The sequence below is a fragment of the Phallusia mammillata genome, chromosome 4 (assembly GCF_965637545.1).
Source record: "Phallusia mammillata chromosome 4, kaPhaMamm4.hap1.1, whole genome shotgun sequence".
Taxonomy (NCBI): domain Eukaryota; kingdom Metazoa; phylum Chordata; class Ascidiacea; order Phlebobranchia; family Ascidiidae; genus Phallusia; species Phallusia mammillata.
The window spans coordinates 30,779,578-30,800,390 of NC_137255.1; the positions used below are offsets into that span (position 1 = coordinate 30,779,578).

General features: G+C 37.0%; 3 protein-coding genes and 1 non-coding gene across 7 annotated transcripts; 3 read left to right on the plus strand and 1 right to left on the minus strand.

Moving 5' to 3' along the window:
• The first annotated feature begins 3 nt into the window (after positions 1 to 3).
• Positions 4 to 7,017, plus strand: LOC145224039 (luc7-like protein 3). 3 transcript variants are annotated; one of them, XM_080090466.1, is made up of 12 exons: positions 4 to 205; positions 394 to 507; positions 1,360 to 1,503; positions 2,008 to 2,196; positions 2,895 to 3,059; positions 3,229 to 3,281; positions 3,483 to 3,581; positions 3,644 to 3,886; positions 4,242 to 4,306; positions 4,381 to 4,446; positions 4,889 to 5,026; positions 6,756 to 7,017. In XM_080090466.1, exons 1-11 carry the CDS (start codon positions 107 to 109, stop codon positions 4,993 to 4,995), a joined length of 1,344 nt encoding a protein of 447 aa, XP_079946592.1. In that variant the 5' UTR covers positions 4 to 106; the 3' UTR covers positions 4,996 to 5,026; positions 6,756 to 7,017. The 3 variants fall into 3 exon arrangements, with proteins under 3 accessions (XP_079946592.1, XP_079946593.1, XP_079946594.1); XM_080090467.1 differs by having other exon boundaries at positions 394 to 498; XM_080090468.1 differs by lacking the exon at positions 394 to 507.
• An 819-nt stretch (positions 7,018 to 7,836) lies between these two features.
• On the plus strand, positions 7,837 to 14,331 carry LOC145224038 (uncharacterized). Of its 2 annotated transcripts, none has more exons than XM_080090464.1 (9): positions 7,837 to 8,146; positions 8,849 to 8,944; positions 9,033 to 9,298; positions 9,820 to 10,098; positions 10,413 to 10,640; positions 10,704 to 10,829; positions 11,505 to 11,667; positions 12,164 to 12,345; positions 12,799 to 14,331. In XM_080090464.1, the coding sequence occupies exons 1-9, from the start codon at positions 8,140 to 8,142 to the stop codon at positions 12,814 to 12,816; spliced, it is 1,365 nt and encodes a 454-aa protein (XP_079946590.1). In that variant the 5' UTR covers positions 7,837 to 8,139; the 3' UTR covers positions 12,817 to 14,331. The 2 variants fall into 2 exon arrangements, with proteins under 2 accessions (XP_079946590.1, XP_079946591.1); XM_080090465.1 differs by lacking the exon at positions 7,837 to 8,146 and adding an exon at positions 8,660 to 8,782.
• Positions 14,332 to 16,579: 2,248 nt separating this feature from the next.
• Positions 16,580 to 16,652, plus strand: Trnaa-agc (transfer RNA alanine (anticodon AGC)). The gene has a single exon. It is a non-coding gene; the product is annotated as a tRNA-Ala (tRNA).
• A 488-nt stretch (positions 16,653 to 17,140) lies between these two features.
• Positions 17,141 to 20,720, minus strand: LOC145224042 (cyclin-dependent kinase 20-like). Its single transcript, XM_080090470.1, has 7 exons — positions 20,429 to 20,720; positions 19,978 to 20,103; positions 19,214 to 19,402; positions 18,882 to 19,003; positions 18,269 to 18,383; positions 17,736 to 17,945; positions 17,141 to 17,440 (listed from the first exon to the last, which is right to left on the minus strand). Exons 1-7 carry the CDS (start codon positions 20,501 to 20,503, stop codon positions 17,240 to 17,242), a joined length of 1,038 nt encoding a protein of 345 aa, XP_079946596.1. The 5' UTR covers positions 20,504 to 20,720; the 3' UTR covers positions 17,141 to 17,239.
• Between the last annotated feature and the right edge of the window lie 93 nt (positions 20,721 to 20,813).

Here is a 20,813-nt window from a genome sequence, read left to right on the forward strand (position 1 = left end):
CGACATTATACACATTCGACTGAAAGGTCGTTTGTTCTGAATTTTGCGAAAGATTTTTGTGAAACAAACGTTAAGTTTACGCCATTATTGCGTCAAAACATTCACAATGACGGCGTTATCAGCGATGCTGGATGAACTGATGGGAAAAAATCGGAATGCGGCTCCGAACGAGCAAGTCAGCGAACTTCACTGGAGCGACGATGATGCGAGTTTGAGTATTTTTTTAAAAATTAGACCAAGTTGCAAAACACGCTTTCTAAACTTTAAACTTGTTTTACTTACATTTTTTACGGTAAATTATTAAAAATGTTGTTGAAACTATGATTTTGTTGAGGTGGATTTTGAAATTTTGCAGTTATTGTGCAAGTTTATAACATTGCTTTCTTGCAACAGGTTTGTAAACATTTCCTTTGTGGGTTTTGCCCCGCAGAGTTGTTCACAAACACTCGGTCGGATCTCGGGGTTTGCAACAAAATTCACGATGACCGAGTGAGAAAAGTACGAAAAGTAATTATGATTTCTACTACTGAGTGTTTTTGTTTCTTTAAATTGATTTTAAAAAGTTGAAATAAATATGTTAAGTGTGTTCACATCATCTAAGCCAGTCTGCAGAACATGGCAGTTCCTGAAGAGATATAGGTCATGCAGGACCTACATATCCCGTGTACACGCGTGCACGACCCGTAAGCTCGGGTGCAAGACCAATTTCAGCAGGCACAAAGGAAGTAAAAGAGGTCAAGACAGCCCAATTAAATGCCTTTGGCACAAAATTTCTGTGTGCAACCCCCCAAAAATTGCTCGCATGTGCAGCTGCCACACTCTGCAGACTTTTAAGTGGGCTGAACCACAGCAGCAAATTTTTGACAATACATATATTTCCTGCTACAGTTCCTGTTCCTGTTGTATATGTGCCTAAAACCACAAGGCCACTGAGTCTGCATTTAACCAACCAAGCTTAGGTATTCAGTATCAGATTATAATGTTGTTTTATTACAAGCCCTCACATCAACCACCTTAATAGACCCAAGCGAGTAAATTTCCAAAACAATTAATTTTCCTGTACACACAAGTGTTTAGCCCAAGCTAGGATGTTTTAGGTTCGTTCAACCACCATAAAAGATAGACCTAACCAAGTGAATATTGAAGAAAATTAATTGCCCTGTATGCACAGGTGTTTAACCAAGACTAAGTGGGCATGTAGTTCCAGATGTTCTGGGTTGGTTTTTGCCTCCGACTTTTTGACAAATCCTGCCATTCCAACTTATGCAAGTGTGCAAAAATCTTATGAATCCATTACTTAAATAGAGGGATTGCTATTGCCTGCTATGTTTTAATAACAAGCAATCTATCTTTGTTCAGAACTATGAAAGTAGCAGTCGTTACATGAAGATGGGATATGAAGAAGACTTTTTACGCTTCCTTCAAAATTGTTGGCAAGATGTTGAGAGGAGGATTCGAAGAAATCATCAACGACTTCAACTGACTGAAGAAAAAAATCAAAAGGTATAAGTTTGTTAATTTCTGTCCAATGGTTTTCAAGAAAGGCAAAAGTTTGTATGTAAATGGTTTGAACTAGTGATGTACTGAATCCACCTTAACTAGGTTGAGACTGGAACCGAACAAAGAGATGTTTTCAAATGAACTTATTTATGAAACTCCAAACAACTTTTACAATATGTAGGCTCAAGAAAACACCTAATATTTTGAATACAATGTGACTCATGATGTTTTAATTCATATTAAAGTTCAAAGATCTCTCATGACAACTTTTCTTTCATCACAAACCTTTCTTTTAATTTGTTAAAAATTTTGTAGTCTATATTTTTCATATGGCTATGTATTCAAAAATAATATAAAGAACTTTATGACAACTTGACTGGACAAAAAAATTGTGCTTGTACAGATATCAAGGTATACCAACGTGTGCCCATTATATACAATGTTATGTATTACATTGCATGATGTAAAACACGGACTGGTATTCAAATTGATTTTTTTTATTGATAGCAACAAGTTCCTTCGAACAACTCAGAGCTAGATGAGAAACTCACTGTGTTGAACACTCGTATCACTGAAATGTTGGAGAACATCGAAAAGTTGGGGAGTGAGGGTGAAGTGGAACAAGCACAAGCGATGATGAAACTCTGTGAGCAGCTGAAAGATGAACGGGAACAATTACAAGCGCAAAAAGGAGGGGTGAGTGATTGGGGTACAGCAGTGGTGTCCAATTCAAAAATTTGTCTGAAAATTGTTCTGCACATGTATATCTTCACTGCCCAACTCTTTACCTGTAGCCTTTTATTGTTACCCTTACCCAGTTTTTCCAAAGGAAACAGGAACTTATCTAATCTCGGTTTAAACGATTCGGCCAATTCTGAAAATTCGGTCTATACGTAGAACCTAAGAAGGTCTTGTTAATGAAAAGTATGTTGTCAAATGCTTGCAAACTTGTTTATGACATCCAACAAAAATAGACGAAAAGTTGATTGTGTGATAAATCCTAATGTTTACTATCTGAATGTTTGCAAAGACTGGTGTGCATTTTTCCAATGCTCTGCGTGCCACTTGTTGGACACCTCTGGAGTAATTGGCTGTCATGGGAATAAAAAGCCTAAATTTGCCTTAACTGTGATTTTTGTTTTAAAACCATACAACAAATCACTAGGCACAACTAATGTACAAGTTTCATGAGTAATTTCGTGTCCAGTCCCAGGTAAAATTTAACCCTTGAAGTCTGTAATATTTAACACACAAGGTAGCAGATACACTAAAAGTTAATCCAGCTTAGGATAAGATTTTGGATTTTATTTTTTCACCTTATTTCCTTACAAAAATTTGCACATTTTAAAGACTGTTAAGATAAAACAACAACATGCAATTTTTTGTCCCCTCAGCAAATTATGGACACATTCTCCGTGCAAGAGAAACAAATGGAAGTTTGTGAAGTATGTGGAGCGTTTCTCATCGTGGGCGATGCACAGTCGAGAGTTGACGACCATCTGATGGGAAAACAACACATGGGCTACGCGAAGATCAAATCAACAATCGCGGAACTAAAAGTAAGCGAGCTTAAAGTGGAAGTCAACTTGCGTTGGGGGTCCGTAGACCTATAAAATTTGTAAAAGGAGTCCATGACTACAAAAAGGTTGGGAACCACTGGTGTATAGTGTTCCTAAATGCAAAATTTTTCTACAATTTTGATTTACTATTTGTCGCAATTTTTTACAGGAAAAGCTGACCAAAGCATCTGAGGCAAACAGGGAAGAAAGGAAACAGATTAGGTGAGTGGAAGTGCATGTTTTACTCTGTGTTCGCTATTAGGATGTTGTAAAAAAAATTCAGCTTTTGAGAAAAGGTCACATTAACTTTATTTCCGGGTTCATATCCATCTTGTTTATGTTTAGTGTGTTTAGAGATATTAAAGCCTAAAAAATGATAAAAAACAACATTGATTTATAAATGTTTTCATTCAATGTCACTAGGACTTCTGCAAGAGCTGAAAGCACATCCAGCAAAGACAAATCATCTCATGATAGATCATCTCGTGAAAGAACAAGAAAATCACGTGATCGTGATCCGAGGTAAAACCACATCTTTCAAGAAATTTACCTGACAAAACTGACAATAAATTATCTTATTCAAGAGATGATCGTCGATCTGATCACCATCGCTCCCGTGAATCAAACAAAAAGCGTTCACGAGAACGTGATCATAAAAGTGATACGGACCGAAGAAGTTCACGTGATCGTGATCGACGAAGTGAGAGAAGAGGTTCACGTGAAAGGAGAAGATCCCGGGAGCGTGATCACAAAAGCAGTCGGACCTCATCAGATCGTGATAGAAGAAGCCGTGATCACAAAGAATCAAGCAAGAGAACCAAGGACAGGTTCGATTGAGATAAAATATAGTTTCATGATAATTTATCAAATATTCCAACATTACATACATGGGCTAAACAACCTCTTGTTTATAATAATTCATATAAACTTGCAGAAGCTGCATGAACTGCCTTTTTATGTTATTTCTGTGCTCAGACGTTTTCTTTCAAATTTATTAAATCATCTTTAATCATTCACCTTTTGAAATCAGATAAACATAATTGGTTTATGGCATAATGAATTTGAATCAACAGCCATAAGGTTCATTATAGACTTTATCCACCAAGCTATAAGTTTAAATATACTGTATTGTTTAAAATATAAACAGTGTGTTGTATAAACTTTTGCAATCTTTTTGTGAAGGTCTCGGAGCCGTGAAAGGAAGAGATCTCGAAAAAGTGAAGACAAAAGCAGTGAAAGAAAAAAGGGTAAGTGAATTTGTTTCGTCACACTGCAGCACTAACATGCAACTATATAACATGGAAATTGTTTTCTGTTGCAGAGAGCAAGCATAGTGAGAAAAAATCTGAAGGACAGAAAGAAACTGTAGACAGAGTGGAACCTGGGGGTAAAATGATATTACAACTAAAACTTAAATAACTGAAGTTATGTGAAAGTAAAGTTTGTTGACTTTTGTGGGCACAATTGTTTGTTTATTCAGTTTTTGAAATCTTGAAACATGTTTGAGGCTCTAATAGCCGGGAACTGACATTTGTAACATTTAGAAAAATGTTTAGAAAAATAGTACGCCAGGCCTATTAAAGGCGTGATACCAAATCATCCGGTTTCCCAAGTAATCCCATATGGCACGGCACAGGCCAGAAAAATCTTCAAACCCGCGATAGCAGTCTTCCCGGGAAACATGCTCTACCAACTGAGCTACACTGGCTCAGTGGTGAACCTGTCCCGGAAAGACTTAAATCACAAACACCGTTGCCTGCCTTGTGTTTAATTTCACCCAATCTCTTCTCTAACACCAAGTTTAAACACAAATATAAATTTTGCTTCAGAACAAGCAAACTTGAATGAAGTCGAACAGACTGAAGTAATCGAGGGAACAATCGAAGCTGACCACGACAAAATCGAGGAAGAAAATGGGAAAAATACTGAGGAATAAATATCAAGGTGACTGGAAGTTTCGATATGAGGTAAGTTGCCTTCAATTTTTACAACTACAGTTTCTCGACTTGCCTTGGCTCTCATGAGTGCTTGTTGTGACATCATAATGGGAAACTTCGTTGCCAACTCCAGCATTTTATTTCAGGTATTTCTGACCACAAAAATAAAACTTGTTTCAAATGATAAAAAATGTCACCGTGGTATTTTGTCTGTTTGTTCTCTGGTTGTTAAAACTGTTTCATTGTCAAACTTCCGATGTATGTCTGTTGATTTGCACAATTTGTTCATGAATTTATCTGTTAACTTAATGTAGCATAAAACTTGGGCTATGATTTATTACACACCTTGGCAATAGTTTTTTTTTTGTTTCCATTCCCATTGGTTAATAACAACTTTATCAAATTCGTGGAGAAAAAGTATTTAACAGAGATTTGTCTGTTAATTGAAATTCTACTGTTTTTTTAGTCTCCGTAACATTAGTTTTTATCCATTTGGGTCAAAATTATTGAGGCTGATTCTGACACTAGTTGGCAGTAGTGATCCAACTTTTTTCCGTAAAATTTTGAAATCAACTCATAAAGTAGCAAAGATCTTTACAACTTATTGATGCTTGCATTTAAAATATTGAAAATCCCATTTTGTTGTACAACCTTTATGCAAAAGAAGTTCCAATTTTTCCAATGTAATGTGTTTTGGATAATCTCGTGAGGAAGAATCTACATTATTATCAGGTATTCTTCATTATATGTGATGCTTAGCAGTTTATTATTATCAGGTATTCTTCATTATATGTGATGCTTAGCAGTTTATTATTATCAGGTATTCTTCATTATATGTGATGCTTAGCAGTCTAACAAGAGTTTAAGTTTGTTTGTCCAAGTACCTCTCAAACATTTGTAGTTGACAATTCATTTCCTGAAGTGTACAATTCCACTAAAATGTTTTATTTCATGAAAACAAATATATGGCTTAAAACATGTTAATATGGTACACAGTAAACCTTGGTTAAACGAGTTTCGGTTAATCCGGATCTTCACCTAATTCTGACAAAACTTGAGGTACAAATGATTTGTAATGTGGTAAGGCTTTAACTAATCAACATCGGTTATCTGGATCTTGCTTAATCAGAAAATTGTTTTGGTCCCATCTGAACGGGATTAACTGAGGTGTACTGTGCCATGCTTTTGCAATGTAATGAAACCTGTTAATAAGTTCACCTGCAATGTCACTTGGCAAAAACTAATATTTTGAGTAACTTTAAGATATTATACAGTCTAAACTCCTTTTTTCTTGTGTTTAAACTAGTAAATTTGGTGAAAGTCTTTAACGAAACCAATGAAAATTATGTTACCAAATAATGGAAGATTGGTTTGAACACCAAGTGTCATAAAATGGTTTTTCTCAGCTACTGGAAAATGTTCAAAAAGTATTTTTCGTTCATTTTTTCTGCTGAAACTCTTCTTTGGAAATGTGTTTTGACCTGTTTTCCCAAATTCTTAAAGTCTGAGCTACAGATAAAAAAAAGTTTTCAGCCACAAATGTCAAAACTGTCTGGCTTTCTTGTATAACTGGGGGGAGTTTATTTGTGTTCGGTTAACTTTTTTGATTTTGTCATTGTGGAAAAGTGATTTGAACAGAGAGCAGCCCCGGAAAAAAACTTGAATTCATACGAAAGGAGGTATTTCTGTAAATCTACTTCAGTTAAATCTACACAACAATTCACAAATCATGTTTTAATAATTTTTTGTTCTTTCCCAGAAATCTTCACTGAGCCTCATGTGAAAACCCCCGCCCTTCTCGATAACCATGACGACGACCATTTCCAAATAATTTCCCGCGTGTAGATGACGTCATCGATTGTTACATCACAACTGCTTTGTTTATTGTAAATATGAGGTATGAAAGGAGACAAGAATTGAAGTGAAAACTGCACAAATGTCGTTGGAAATAAAATTAGTTCGTTGTTGTGTGATTCGAATAACATGTGATAATTGAAATGTAAATATGTGAATTTGTATGATTTTGGTGTTTAAAATTGTTGGAGGGCGTTTAGATATTTTCTGTGAGTGTAGGAAGTTTTAAGGTCGTATATGTTTAAACTTCCAAGTTTGTTAATAGTATGCTAGTTCTACAAAATTTAAAACTCTACAATCCTAAACTACATAATCGTTTATTGTAGTGCTCTATTAAAAAAAATTAAAACATACAGGTAGTAACATGTTGCTTGCATTTGTCATTTTTTTCTAAAATTAATGCGTATTCTGTGATGTCACAAATAGATTTGTACGTTTGGAACGAAAAAATGCAAATTATAAAAAAATACAAACTAAATTAGGCCACAAAAGTTTCCGAGGCAAATCACAAAAGATTGGCCGAGCCGAAATCGCTATTTCAATTTCGTCGCAAAATGCCTCCCAGGCGGAAATTAAAACAACAAAAGAATATTGAATGAAAGAATTTTGCTCCCGCGGCGAAACGGTCACGCTCTCTGACTTTCTGTACAATACCGAGCTTTTTCAACAAAAGAAGGTTTTCTCGGCGCGGCTCTTTCAAATCCTGCTCCTCTTTGTTTCTTTTATTTCGCTCACCGTTTGTTTGTTTAAGCAACTTTGGCGCGACGGTCAGGTTTTCAAATCGAGGAATCTTAAAGGTATAATGTAGTTTTTGTAAATCTGCATCTTATCATTTAATTAAATGAATGCACGTTGTAGAATTCTAGTTTGGCACATTCACCATAATTTTATGTTTATTATCGTTTACAACTTAAAAAATTAGGCGTTTATAAACTTTTTTTTCAAGTTTATTTATCAGATTTGTTTAATATGGCTTTTTGCCAACATTATTATTTAGTAGATAATTAGCGCGTTAACTTGTATTAGCGCAAAATTCATTTCGTGCAGCAGTTATAGAACGCCAGTAGCCGGTTTGCATTGTTCGCTCACAAAACGAACACTTTGCTTTAAAGCGCGCGTTTTTTTATTGACGTTACAGGACGACCTCGCGGGTAGCCGTAGTTTAGTGAAGCGAGCTTTTGCAAAGAGGCAAGTATTTTTCTCTTTATTCTTCGCTGGCTCAGAGGCAAGCTTTCTTGTTTATTCCATATAGTTTATTTCATTGTTTTGGGATTTGCGAATCAACTCCAATGGCCGGTAAGTGATTTGTCTTTGATGAAATGCTAATTGCTCAGTGATGATAGTGATTGCTTGCAAAGTTTGTCAAGTTTAGCGGCGTGTTTAGATGGAATGCTTTGTGCTTTAAACTTAGCGGTTTCTTCTTTTGCTTGTGGCTGCCATCATGTTTCGCGCGAAGCCAGTGACTCCGAATAAGCGGATTTTTAGCACCATAAGATCATGAACCATCAGTTTAGGAAAGTTGATTGCACGTGGAATTAACTTGAGTTTGCAGCAGGCGTTGATCAGCTAATCAGCTTTAGAGGCAATCTCAAGAAACCGCGAAAAGCATTGTTCATTCGGGAAGTCAATTGTTTGCCGGGACAGACCTATCGTGTTACTAATGTTGGTGATATACAGTTAACATATACTAGTCACAAATAGTTGTGAATTATGATGTAAATAGCTCTGATTTATGAAGTTTTAATGCAGTGTAGAAGAAGAGCGTGAGACATTGACATTGCAACTGCAGAGAAAAGTAAAAGGTAAATAAAAGTGGAAAGTTGGCAAACATAATTTAGCTGTTGCAAAGTTCAGATTGTTTGCTGTCACAAAGTATACAGGGTGGCAACAGACATTAATATGGGAAAGATGATGCAAAAATACTGTTTAAATGTGGGTACACTATGCATGATTGCATTGAATTTATGAGTTTTGTATTTAATTAGAATTGTTTTTCAGATGGACAACAAGGCCAGGGTGGCCAGCAGTTCAACACAAACGACTACTACCTAAAACAACAGGCCGCACGAATGCTCAGCGCAATACAAAAAGGATGTATGTTGTTTTTGTTTTATTGCCATTCATGGTTGTGACTGATATGTTTGATTGCATGTTTCCTGTGATTTTTTTTTTTTTTTTTCAGACAATGACAATTTTCCCACGCAAGTTTCTATGACGAACAGTCAAAGCGGTGGAGGAGGAGGCGCTGGACAACAGTCGGTGTATATGAACCACCAAGCCACACAACAGGTCCAACAACAACAAGTACAACAAACACATCAACAACAGCAACCACAACAACAGCCACAGCAACAACCTCAACAACAGCAACAACAACAACAACAACAGTCATCAACAAGTCATCAAATACAAGTTCAGCATCAGCAATTACAGCATCAACTACAACAAGTATGACATTGAACTTGTTTAATAGTTGCATGGATTGTTCAATAATGCAGATATCACCTCTACATAATGTGGTGTAACACAAAATTAAACAAAACAAATTTAGTACTTTGTGAACAAATAATGCATTAAACACGGACTATATTTAATTTTTTTGACTCAAATTGGCAAAAAAACATAATAACATAATGATTACAGTATATGTTTGTTGGAAACTGTTTGCAGTTTACTGCTTTACCTTTGCAAATATATTTATTAACTTTTACATGTTTAAAAGTATAATGTCTGCCAAATAACCTATCCAAACAAAAATTTTGTCAAAAATTTTTTTTCATGATAATGTGAAGTAATTAATTTGCTAAAAAAACATGCTGCTCATTTTCTATTTCCGTCATACTAATTATCTTTGTTGCATCATCAATTAGTTTTGTCTGCTAATGAAGCTCTGATGACCAAACAAAAACCCCAAACTTGTGTAAAATCACCAAAACTCATATTTTTTCTTTTCACTCATATTTTTTCAGGTGCAACAAGCCCAACAACAATTCCAACAGATGCAGCAACTCGCTCAAATGCAGCAGCAGTTCCAGCAGTACTCCGGCAACTCCTCGATGAACAGTGGTGCGGCAAGCAACCTTGTGATGGCTGCACAAACTTTCAGTCCGTCGAGGCGCGGTCGCAAACCTACCGATAAAAAGAAACGGAAACGACACACTTGGGTGAAGAGGCCTACAACTGCGTACTTGTATTTTGTGTCGAAATATCGTGAAACTTTGAAAGAAGCAGGGGAGGTTGTTCCCAAAGTGAGTTCCTCTATTTGTTGGATTAACTATGATTTTGATGTAAACAAAATCATGTGATTGATTTGTTACCTGATTTCTAATTTAAGTGTGGAATTTCTAAACATTTATAATATTGGCACTACAAACCTGATGCACTGACCTGATATACCTGACCTGATATAATATTGGCGAATATAAAAATGTGCTTCATAAAAAAAATAGAAATGCTTAGCTGAGTAGTTACTGCAAACTTTGTTACTCTTATAATATATTCCTTACCATTTTAAGCAATAACTTGACACTTTTCTGAACTTAATGCTTAATATTTGTCGCAGGCGAAAATCATCACTCAAGCTTGTGCTGAAAAGTGGAGAAATATGAACGAAGACGAAAAAGAACCTTTTCTTGAACTTTCGCGACGTGATCGTGAACGCTGGCAACGAGATAAAGCGTTAGAAAAGAAACCAAGAGATCCAAATCGACCCAAAAGGCCTCCTTCTGCTTATTTTCTGTTTCTGGCAGATTTCCGTAAAAACTATCCCGGAAAAGCCGACCCAGCAAAGGCATGTTTTTGTCACAAATCAATTGTTGCCACATAATCATGTTTACCAAAAATATTTTTGCAGGAAATAACTAAAAAGGCTGGGGAGGCGTGGAACAATTTGTCTGACCAGGAAAAAACGCCTTATTACAGAAGCGCTCAAGTTGTAAGGGCAAAATGGGAACGTGATTTGGAGGCATACAAACAAACTGTAAGTGTGCTCCACTGCTCATATTCTTTAGCTATTGCTGCCAGGCATAATAATGTGCCAGTAATGCCCCAGTATGTGTTCAGCCTTCTCATCTATCAATAAAATGTGACATTAGCAATAATAAACTGCTGCTCATCACGATAAGAAATTGTTTGTTGACACAGGAAGTAAAAAAGATTGACTCATTGTGTGGGTGATGCTTGTGCTTTGCATCAAACCAAAACAGAGAAGCTCTTTTACTCAGAAAATTACCAAACTTCCTTTCATTAACCTGCATATGATAAGTGTGTATCAAAACTATCATAACGTTTTGTTTTTACTTCATCATATTAATGTGCAAGTAGACCCAATACGGCAAATGTTAGCAAGTTAAAACAATACATTATGCAGAAATGCTTAACATTGGTGTAAAGCTGTGCCTTCCAAAGCTGATTTATTCCTTGGCCCAAATATTTGGTCGTTTTGTGGCTCATGACATGATGCTAAGCCTAAAATTTTACTAATGTAAGATCACAAGCAGTTACGATACATAACAACACTGAGTTATGATACATACATGACTACAAACTTATTTAATGACACTGCAAGTTCAAATCTCTGCTGACCTATTACCGTCAGTTTAGTAACAACAGAACTTTCCTTTCTATGCATGAATTTAATGTGTTTTTGTTTCAGACAAGTGTTGCATTGGAACAAGCTAAGAATGGTCCGTTGAGCAGAACGTCGTCGTTACAGTCGGACCCCGGACAAGTTGACCTTGGGTCAGACTCATCCCCGACCTTGGCTTCACCGACCCAGACCAACAATATCAACCAACTGAGTGCCACTTTGTTGCAAGGTTAGTTTGTAGTACTTATGTTGTTAACTGTTGTTTGTTGCTGTTGTCATCTGTATGGGTGCCAGGAAGTTTTATGTGGTATTCAATCACATGTTTGCTGTTGTTGTAAGGCCTGAACACTTGGAAAAAAAACATATATATGGAACAAAATTCTTTAAATGTAGTGTTCTTCTGTTTGCAAACTTGAAACAACAACTAATAGGTTTTAAAGCAGGAAGTAAAAAATAAAAATCATGTTTGGAAAAACCCAAACTCCAAGGTTTAATAAAATGTCTTACATTGTTGCATGTGTTAAGAGTCCGAAGGCAATAGTCAGTTTTGTGTATGGCAAAATCGTTTGAATTTAAGATATGTGATATAGGATGTTGATGTAAACCCTGTGGTGCAGTTTGACCACCTAATACTTATAGTTGGTGTTTGATGTCCATGTAAACTAAGAACTCCTATGCAGCAGTTTTGGCTTAACCACCTAAAACTTTTGGTGACGTTTGTTCAGGTGCTGCAACGTCCATGTTGGCTGCCGGGGCAAGCGGTTCAATTTCAACCGATACAGACCCACAATCCCCTTCGCCTGTTGCTATGGCGCCCGGCCTCACTCAACAGTCGCCGTCCATTTCATCTGCATCTGCCTCATATGTCTACCCCTCACACCATCTGCAATCTGCCGTACTGCAACAGGTAAATGGGTTTAATGTCGCCAAATATGCTTGTGCCAAACTGTTTCAATATTAAACCTCATCTACCAGTAAAAACCTCATGCAACAGATAACTGGGAAAATAAGCAAGACTGATGGTGTGTTATCAATGGCGCCCTGCTTGGCACAGTGGGTCCCAACCTTTTTGTCCTGTGCACCCTTTTAGTCGATATTCAAATATAATTCCCCCCACAAATTTAGTTTGCTAAAATATTGTGCAGCAATAACACATAGCAGAGACAACCAGTAAGAGATTAATATTGTGACACAAATTCCCCCCTACAACTTACAAAATTCCTCCCTGGTTGGGAACCACTGACTTAGCATGATTTGTGAACAAACCACACTAGCTGTTTGAATATGAAACCTACTTAGAGCTGTCTGTTTGATTTGCGACAGGATTTCAATGATGTTTTTTTATCTTTTTACTTTGCAGCAGTTTCCACGCAGATGAATTCGCTGCTGTGTGAATTTCTGAAATAACCAGCCACATTCGGCAGCAGAGAGCAGCGGAAAACCTTTGTACAAAATCTTATGTGTCGTCATTTCATCCCACCTGACTTGTATTACATCAGCCAAGAAACCTCACTAATGTGGTGCTTCACCAAGAGGGACTTCCCCCTACGACCCCCTCGGGGCTGCTGGCCGCTCTAGTGCTTTGGATTAATCGGGGCTACTGGCCGCTAGTGCTTCGGATTAAGCTCGGACTGTTGCAACGCACAAAAGTCTTCAATAGAAAGGTGTCAGGTGCAGAAAATACCTCGCGGCGATTGCACTTTTTATTTTGCCAATTATTTTATCGGTCGTTTTCATGTTCATGTTCCGATCAACCCGAGTATGACCACGAACAATTACCCGCCACTCCCCCATAATTCGTGATAGTGCCTTTCCAGCAATTGTCGCCCCCCCAAACTCCATGATATGTTCCTCCTCTGATACCTCGCCTCCTCCCAGGCCACTGTCTAACGTTGGACCTCATTTACATCACGTGGTACTTTGGAACAGAAAAACTCGGACCAGCTCATCACGTGACTCCTACCTCAGTGACGTAACAACCGCGCATTTTTTTTTATTTTTCTAAACCTTTGTATCTCCCTGTGCTGCCACCGTGCGGCCGGCGGCGGCGACCACGTGATACTTTCTGTAGCAAAATTGACCAATCAGTGGGAAGCGCGTCATGTTCGTTTGTGACATCACACACACGCATTGTTGTACATATTTATCTCATAACAATACTATCGAGTATTTTTCCGCCCTTAATTTTTGTTGTTAAATAGTGATACGACTTGTAACTAACACTCATACGTAGAAAATTGAAGCCGCGATCTTGTGGAAAATCTACTAACACCGTACTTCACGGGACACCCACATTTAGCGACAGGTGGCGCAAAGAGCACTTTTCACATTTGAAACGTTATATCTCTAAACATGCTCACGGCCAGAGCTGTAAAGGTCCGGGGTAAGGTATTAGCATTTAAAATTTAATAAAACTAACAAAAAAACTTAAAAACTATTTTCCCAATCCAAACCCTCTTTAGCCGCTAAATAAATAATTCAGCTCTTTACGCCACCTTGTAAAAGTGATTCTCCCGTGAGTTATGGTGTTAATAACTCTACCCGATCTTTTGACCAAAGGCCTTCATCAGCTAGTAGGGGAATTCCCGTGATATTATGATTTTTGTGGTCACCACCATATATATCTTTTTGTAAACGTTACTGCCAATTCGTGTTTGTTGTGTGCTGGCCTCTTCAATTTACACTCAAAGGTTGAAATTTTCGCCCAAACACTACTTTTTTAAATCAGCCTCAGGGAAATGAATGTCAAAAAATCCCATTCCCGTATTTCGTGCCCGGCTCAAAAAGTTTTCCGCGACAAATTCACTCAAAGCGAAATATTTCATTAAAACTCCAGTATTACCAGGATTCATGGACTAATAGCAATAACTAATAAAAATTCAATTTGTGAAAACTTGTGGGTGTTATGTAATACCACCTGATATATGAAAAGCAGGATTGCAAATTTGTGTGGTAAATACTAGTGATGGGACGGGTACCCGGTACTCGGGTATCGATGGTATCGAACGATTTCAGTGGTATCGATACTTGTACTCGGTATCGAAATATTTTGTCTCCGTTTTCGATACCAACGTGCGAGTACCGAAGGTCCATTAACGCTATAAGAATACGGGCAACTTTATGCCAATATTTGCTTCGGGCAGCACAAAATTAGAAAAAAGTTCCGCCAGGTTACTTATATTTTTTCGTTATCGTATGGAGATTACTTTTTTCTGCATGTGTGTGTGCATGCCTGTACCCCGACCATGGCAGATAAATTAGCCAGTGATATACAACTAAGTACAACACTGTACTTAAGTACTCGGTAATCGTACTCGGTACTTGGTGTCGGAGGTATATATATGTGGTACTCGGTATCGGTACTCGCTTCAAAACCTGGTATCGTCCCATCACTAGTAAATACTGGTTTGCTTTGATAACAACACGCGTCTGATAGTAATGTTTTGCTTTCTTATGAAGTCTGACATTTTTCTTGACGTTACAATGCAAATCACATGGCGGGTGTTGTTTTTGGGCGATTTTCAAATTACAGGCAGAAAATTTTGAATCCAAAAAGTTGAAAATGAAACAAAACGCGCAAATTCACGCGAACCATATTTAGGCAGTAAATGTAATCATTTTACTGACAACCTTAACCAGGGGTGGGGAACCTTTTTGTTTGTTAAGGCCGCCAAACGGTTTATCGACACTCGTTTAGGCCGCACAGACTATTTCCCAGGCCAAGGACAGTGGTGTTCAAACTTTTTGACTTTACAGAATGGTCGTTTTAATATTCCCTTGTAGAGTTGTAGGACTTACGGTCCAAGCTAAATAAAATTCCTCACTCATTTCCACCCTCACTATAACATTGGGGATTTTATTAATGCAGAAACTCTCTTGTTTACCAATATTAATCTAATAGCAGCTTGTGACATCACAGACGGGTTTAAGACATTCGGTTATGCGCAAACAATTGTTTTTTGCAACACAAGTAAGATTGTAGAACCTGGGTCTCTTGGCAGACCCACGGATATCGCTTTGTGTACCAGTACGCAACCGCTTGGCTCTAGTTTCAAAACCGCTGCCCTAGAACCAATCAAATAGTAATGTGGAATAAAGGTAAAAAAATACGTTTCTGTCTAGTTTTTATTGTCTGGTGCAGTGTGTATTCTCAACATCCTAAATTGTATTCTGACATCGAAGGCCGCACTTAGTGCCCTAAAAGGCCGCAGGTTCCCCACCCCTGACCTAAACATTCTACAAACTGGGTTTTCAGTCCCCTATGAGCCGTGAGATGGTTTCAGCAAGTCCAATGAACGTTTTGAAGAGAACTTCGTAACCCGAATGTGTTCATAGGAAATTCCACCAATATCTACTTTGCAATTTCAGGGGGACCACCAAATTGACCAAAAGCCTTGTGGGCTTTCTGCAATCATATATAAGTTGCAGGTATAATATTATGCGGAACGTGCAAAAGTCTGCTGTAGAAATGATCTATCTTCCCTCATAGATAACGAACGGTTGCAATTGCTACGAAAAATTAGTAAATTAAATTTCTGTTTAGTAGTGTTTGTAATACATTAACTGTCCTCATTATTCCAGACATATCAAGTACTAAGTGTTGTTGTGGAAATAATTGTGTTATTTAACTGGTTAATTTAAGATTTTGTTTAGGGCCGATGCACACACAATGCGATGGATAAATAAACTGTTTGAAATGTGTTCGGCATTCGAAAAGTAGGGGGAAGTTTATCACTTAAATTTCACAATTCGAAAAGTCGGTTGACAACGCATCATGCAGACTCGAAAGGACCAAACGTATGCAACAAAAATCCTAGTGGAACCCCAAAATACTTGCAATAAATTTGCACACGCAGTTTACAGCAAAAAACAGATTTGCGAGTTAGGAGTTGAAACAAAGACCGCTTTAGTTTTTACGGCGGGCTGAAGATTGTTTAGTTCCAAAAAACAAACAAAACTGCGGCGGGCTGAAGACTGTTTAGTTCCAACAAACAAAACTAATTTCTGGTGATTTTTTTTTTATTTCACATGTCAATCCAAGTGTCATATTACTCTGTTGAAACCAATTCCCATCTTCGACGAAGCCAGGCAACTCGCACAGCTAAGGCATTAGTTGTGATGTTGGACAGCTTTGTGGCGTCGGGGATGTAGCTCAGATGGTAGAGCGCGCGCTTAGCATGCGCGAGGTACCGGGATCGATGCCCGGCATCTCCACTTGTTTTGTTCACTGCTTTTAAATATCTCTTTGCGCTAAATGTCAATGCATGTTCGTACAAACTACATTAAACCGCTTTTTAAAGAGAATTAGCCTACCTGACTGAAAATAACGACCAACTGTAGCAATCAGCAAAAGGGTTTTTCCTGGACCTGTTGGGTTGCGACTTTTCGGGCTTATGACATTTTTGTTATTTTGTGACAATTATGAAAAGCAGAGCTTGGTTACTTTAAACGAAACACGACAAAAAAGGCGTCACTGCATAAAGTGTTGTTTCGTGCTACAGAAAAAAGTACATTAGAACTCTGTGGTCCTTAAATTGATTGAAAAAACATTCAAAAAATGTTTGGAAAAAATAGAGTAAACCAATAGTGGCGTTCTGGTTTGTAAACCAAGATCATGCAATAAACTTGACTCCACAAATGTTCTTCTTATAGAAACAAATATCTATAAAGGAAACTATTTCTGCAATCAGACACAAACTGAATGGAAGTAAAACACTTTTTTCCAACTCAAAAACACCTCGAAATGCAATCACTGTGTCCATATTTCAGAACTATTTGTAAAAATAAAAACAAACATAACATCAAAAATTTAAGAAGGGAGTTAGAAGATTTGGGTCAATACAGCTTTGTTCGAGTGGTACATCAATATCATATTCCTTGAAATTCGAGCGATGTCTTGAAGCGTGTTTTCCTCGATGAGGGATTGGAAGTTCGGAATGGTGGGCAGGAAGGGGCTCCATGAAAAAATATGGATGTATCAAAGCATCGGTTGCCGCTATTCTCTGAAAAAAAGAAAGCATACTTAGTTTAACTTATAATTTTTCTCATATCTTATTAAGAGCATGAAAATATATTACTAAGCAACACAACTAGTAATTGTAAAATTATGAATTTATAGTTTTGCCTAAAAAATACATCATTAATTTGTACAAGTGAAAAAGGTGGTGCTTAAATCAAATTCAAAAACTGGAAGTCAAGACTTCAGTTGAGATGAAGCTGTTTTGATAAATAGAACACAGAACATTTCAATCAATTCCACGCAATTTGTCATTGTTTAAACTGAAACCTGTGACCAACCTTATGTGAAGAATATAGCAGAAACTTCTTTAGTAAATCAACAGCTTCGGAAGTAGCGTCTGGTACAATTTTCTCGAGCGGAATTGCAGGATTTTCAGGGAAAGTAATTTTGTTGTAATCCGGTAATTGTGACATCCCTGGCCAACTTTCCTCGGTTGGTGTGCCGAGTACACGAAGCACGCAACATAATTGTTCTATGTCATTCTCTCCCTGAAAGCAACGAATTATTACATCCAAAAATTTACAACTATACAAACTGCTTGCCTGGAACTGCATGCAAACTTACTTGTAGATACATGGATTGCTAATGCTTTTGTGGCATAAAGGTTTTCTTAACAAATTGAACATACATATTGGAATGTTTATGATAACATTAGGAATATTAAAAGTTGAACTCGTAAATCAGTTGGCAAACGAGTGTTTTCCAACACTTAAATTATGAGCACATATTTTTTCTGGTTTGTCCTGTATTCTAATGGTAATATTTATATATATTATTTAAAAACAAACAATAACAACAATTTGAAACTTACAGGGAAGAGAGGAGAATTGTTTAGCATTTCTCCAAATATGCATCCAACTGCCCACAAATCCACACCTTCATCATATTTTCTGGCTCCATACAAAAGTTCAGGAGCACGGTACCATCTGATACAACATGTGAAGAGTTCGTACATTAGTGCAAATTGGCGTAATTTTAAATAATTTAAGATTTTATGTTTTTTTATGCTGGTATTAAACTTTTCAATTAACAGTGCTAAAAGAATCAGCAAATAATAAAATTGTAGCCCTTCCAGCAGTTTTTTATTATAATATGCCAACGTTTCGATGTCCTATATGAGACACCTTCATCAGGGTAATGACGTAAATTGAAAACACAAAGTTGTTATAAAGCGAAAAGGGGCTAAACACACATACAAAAAAAGGGGGCGGTAGAAAAAATGCAGTGCACACCAATGGTCGAGTTATAACACCTAACTCAATGGTGCAAAAGCGACCGATAAGTTGTTATAAAGCGGAAAGGGCGGTAAATCACACAAAATATGCAGTCATAACAAGCTCATGCAGCACAATAGTCAAGTGATAAAACGTAGCTCAACCTTTCTAGAATCAGCAACTTTGGCCAACAAACTTCAACATTTTTACCTCGTTGCAACCTGATGACTGTAAAGTCGATCCGGCTTCTTGTCATAAACTCGGGCTAACCCAAAGTCGGCAATTTTCAGATGACCGGTTGAACTTATCAACAGGTTGGCTGGTTTTAAATCCTACATGAGAATAAAATATCTTTACAACAGGATGTCCATGTTGTTTTGAAAGCAGGATATATGTTTTAACTGTGCAATGTGTAAGGACAAGGTGTTTTTCTTCAGTTCTTTTGAAAAGAAAATTTTGTAACCAAAAGTTTTCAAAAACTATTATAAACAAAAGGTAATTGGTGACCACATGAAACAAATCTGTACTTGGTCCTAGCTTACCCTGTGCATGATATTATTTCGATGACAAAATGCAACTCCCTTCAGCAACATCATCATGTAGCTTTTCACTTGACCTTCAGTTAGAGGTCGTTCAGAGTTCCTTATAACCTCGGAGAGATCGGACAACATGTATTCGAATACAAGAACGAACCCGGTTCCATGAGGAAACACATAATACAGACGGACTACCTGGAATTAAATGCAGTTTGATTTTGACTGAGTGATACGAGCCAATGGAAAATGTTGCATTTGAAATGTGGAAATGACCGTTAAAGGTAATGAAAAAATCAAATAGTTGATACATGCAAGGTTAAACACATAAACTACCACATCCATAACACAATCTTAATTACAAAGTGTCTGAAGAGTGTGATTTCATTGGAATGTAACAACACTTTGAATTAACAACTTTTCAGTAGTGTATTATTCTGCCTTAAAACACATTTTTACACCAAAGCTAACTTTCTCTTGATCAAAAGAGGCAAAATTTAAAAATTGTCAAGTGAACAAATAGGAGTAAGAAAAGACCAGTGGTGGGATTCAGCCGGTTCGCACCGGTTCTATAGAACTGTCTCAGGAAATTTTATGACATCAGCGAACCGGTTAGCATTACTGGTTACTGTCAATGGACTTTTTGTAACAGAACCGGCTGAAAAATACGACTTATTGTGATAGAACCAGCTAACAACAAAAAAATGAATTCCACCACTGCCTTGATTGTAAGATTAAAATTCAAACATAAACATTGTTGAAATATATTTTACATTTTGTGCATCTTCACTTTCCCCGCCAATCTCCTGGAGTGCTTTAATTTCTCTCAATGCTTGGTTCGGAATTCCATCTTCAATTTTTCGCAGAGGAACTTTTTTTAAAGCAACAACTTCCCCACTCTACAAAAAATATATCATATAAATAAACAAAATTTTAGCTCTTCCAGCAGTCTTTATTATAATGTGCCAACGTTATCACTCGATCATTTGTGCGCACTGCGTTTTTTACAACTGCAATCTGTGTGTGTGTGTGTTTTACTGCCCTTTACGCTTTATGATAACTTTGTGTTTTCAATTTATGTCATTACCCTGATTGAGGTGTCTCGCATGGGACATAGGAACGACTGAACATTATAATAAAAACAGATAAAAGAGCTAAACATTTTGTTGATATATATCACATAATTTAGTAATTTTTTTACAACTGAATGTTTAAAACCGTTACCTCTATGTGTTTTGCTTTAAAAACAATTCCATGAGCACCTTCCCCGATTCTTCCCAAAATGTGGTACTGCTCCATTGTTCCACAACAAAATGTGATTTTCCTTGGTATCTTTTCCTAAAATTAAGGCCAGTTTGGGAATTAAAGTAGTTTTTCTCCAAATTTACCTCCAATACATTAAACAGAAAGTACGTTAAACAAGTGCGACGTAAGTTTATATTGTGTGGTGATGGTGACATTAAAAATGTAAACAAAAGTAAAATTAAAAATATTCACTGCCCTCATTGGATGTGTACTGAGGCGTCCCTAGTTGCAAGCGAAAAGCTTATTGATTGAACCATAACAAATACATTTTGTTTTCAAAGAGTGTAATTAACATTTTGATCTT

Excerpts from the sequence above, each read along its gene's own strand:
- LOC145224042 (XM_080090470.1), bottom strand. The coding sequence starts at position 20,503 with ATGGAGCAGTACCACATTTTGGGAAGAATCGGGGAAGGTGCTCATGGA. Across the intron at positions 20,104-20,428 it reads TTAAAGCAAAACACATAGAG|AGTGGGGAAGTTGTTGCTTT; the intron begins GTAACGGTTTTA and ends TATTTTTTGTAG. Across the intron at positions 19,004-19,213 it reads GAAATAATATCATGCACAGG|GATTTAAAACCAGCCAACCT; the intron begins GTAAGCTAGGAC and ends ATTCTCATGTAG.
- LOC145224039 (XM_080090466.1), top strand. The coding sequence starts at position 107 with ATGACGGCGTTATCAGCGATGCTGGATGAACTGATGGGAAAAAATCGG. Across the intron at positions 3,887-4,241 it reads AGCAAGAGAACCAAGGACAG|GTCTCGGAGCCGTGAAAGGA; the intron begins GTTCGATTGAGA and ends CTTTTTGTGAAG. Across the intron at positions 4,307-4,380 it reads AAGCAGTGAAAGAAAAAAGG|AGAGCAAGCATAGTGAGAAA; the intron begins GTAAGTGAATTT and ends TTTCTGTTGCAG.
- LOC145224038 (XM_080090464.1), top strand. Across the intron at positions 10,099-10,412 it reads CAGGGGAGGTTGTTCCCAAA|GCGAAAATCATCACTCAAGC; the intron begins GTGAGTTCCTCT and ends TATTTGTCGCAG. Across the intron at positions 10,641-10,703 it reads GAAAAGCCGACCCAGCAAAG|GAAATAACTAAAAAGGCTGG; the intron begins GCATGTTTTTGT and ends ATATTTTTGCAG.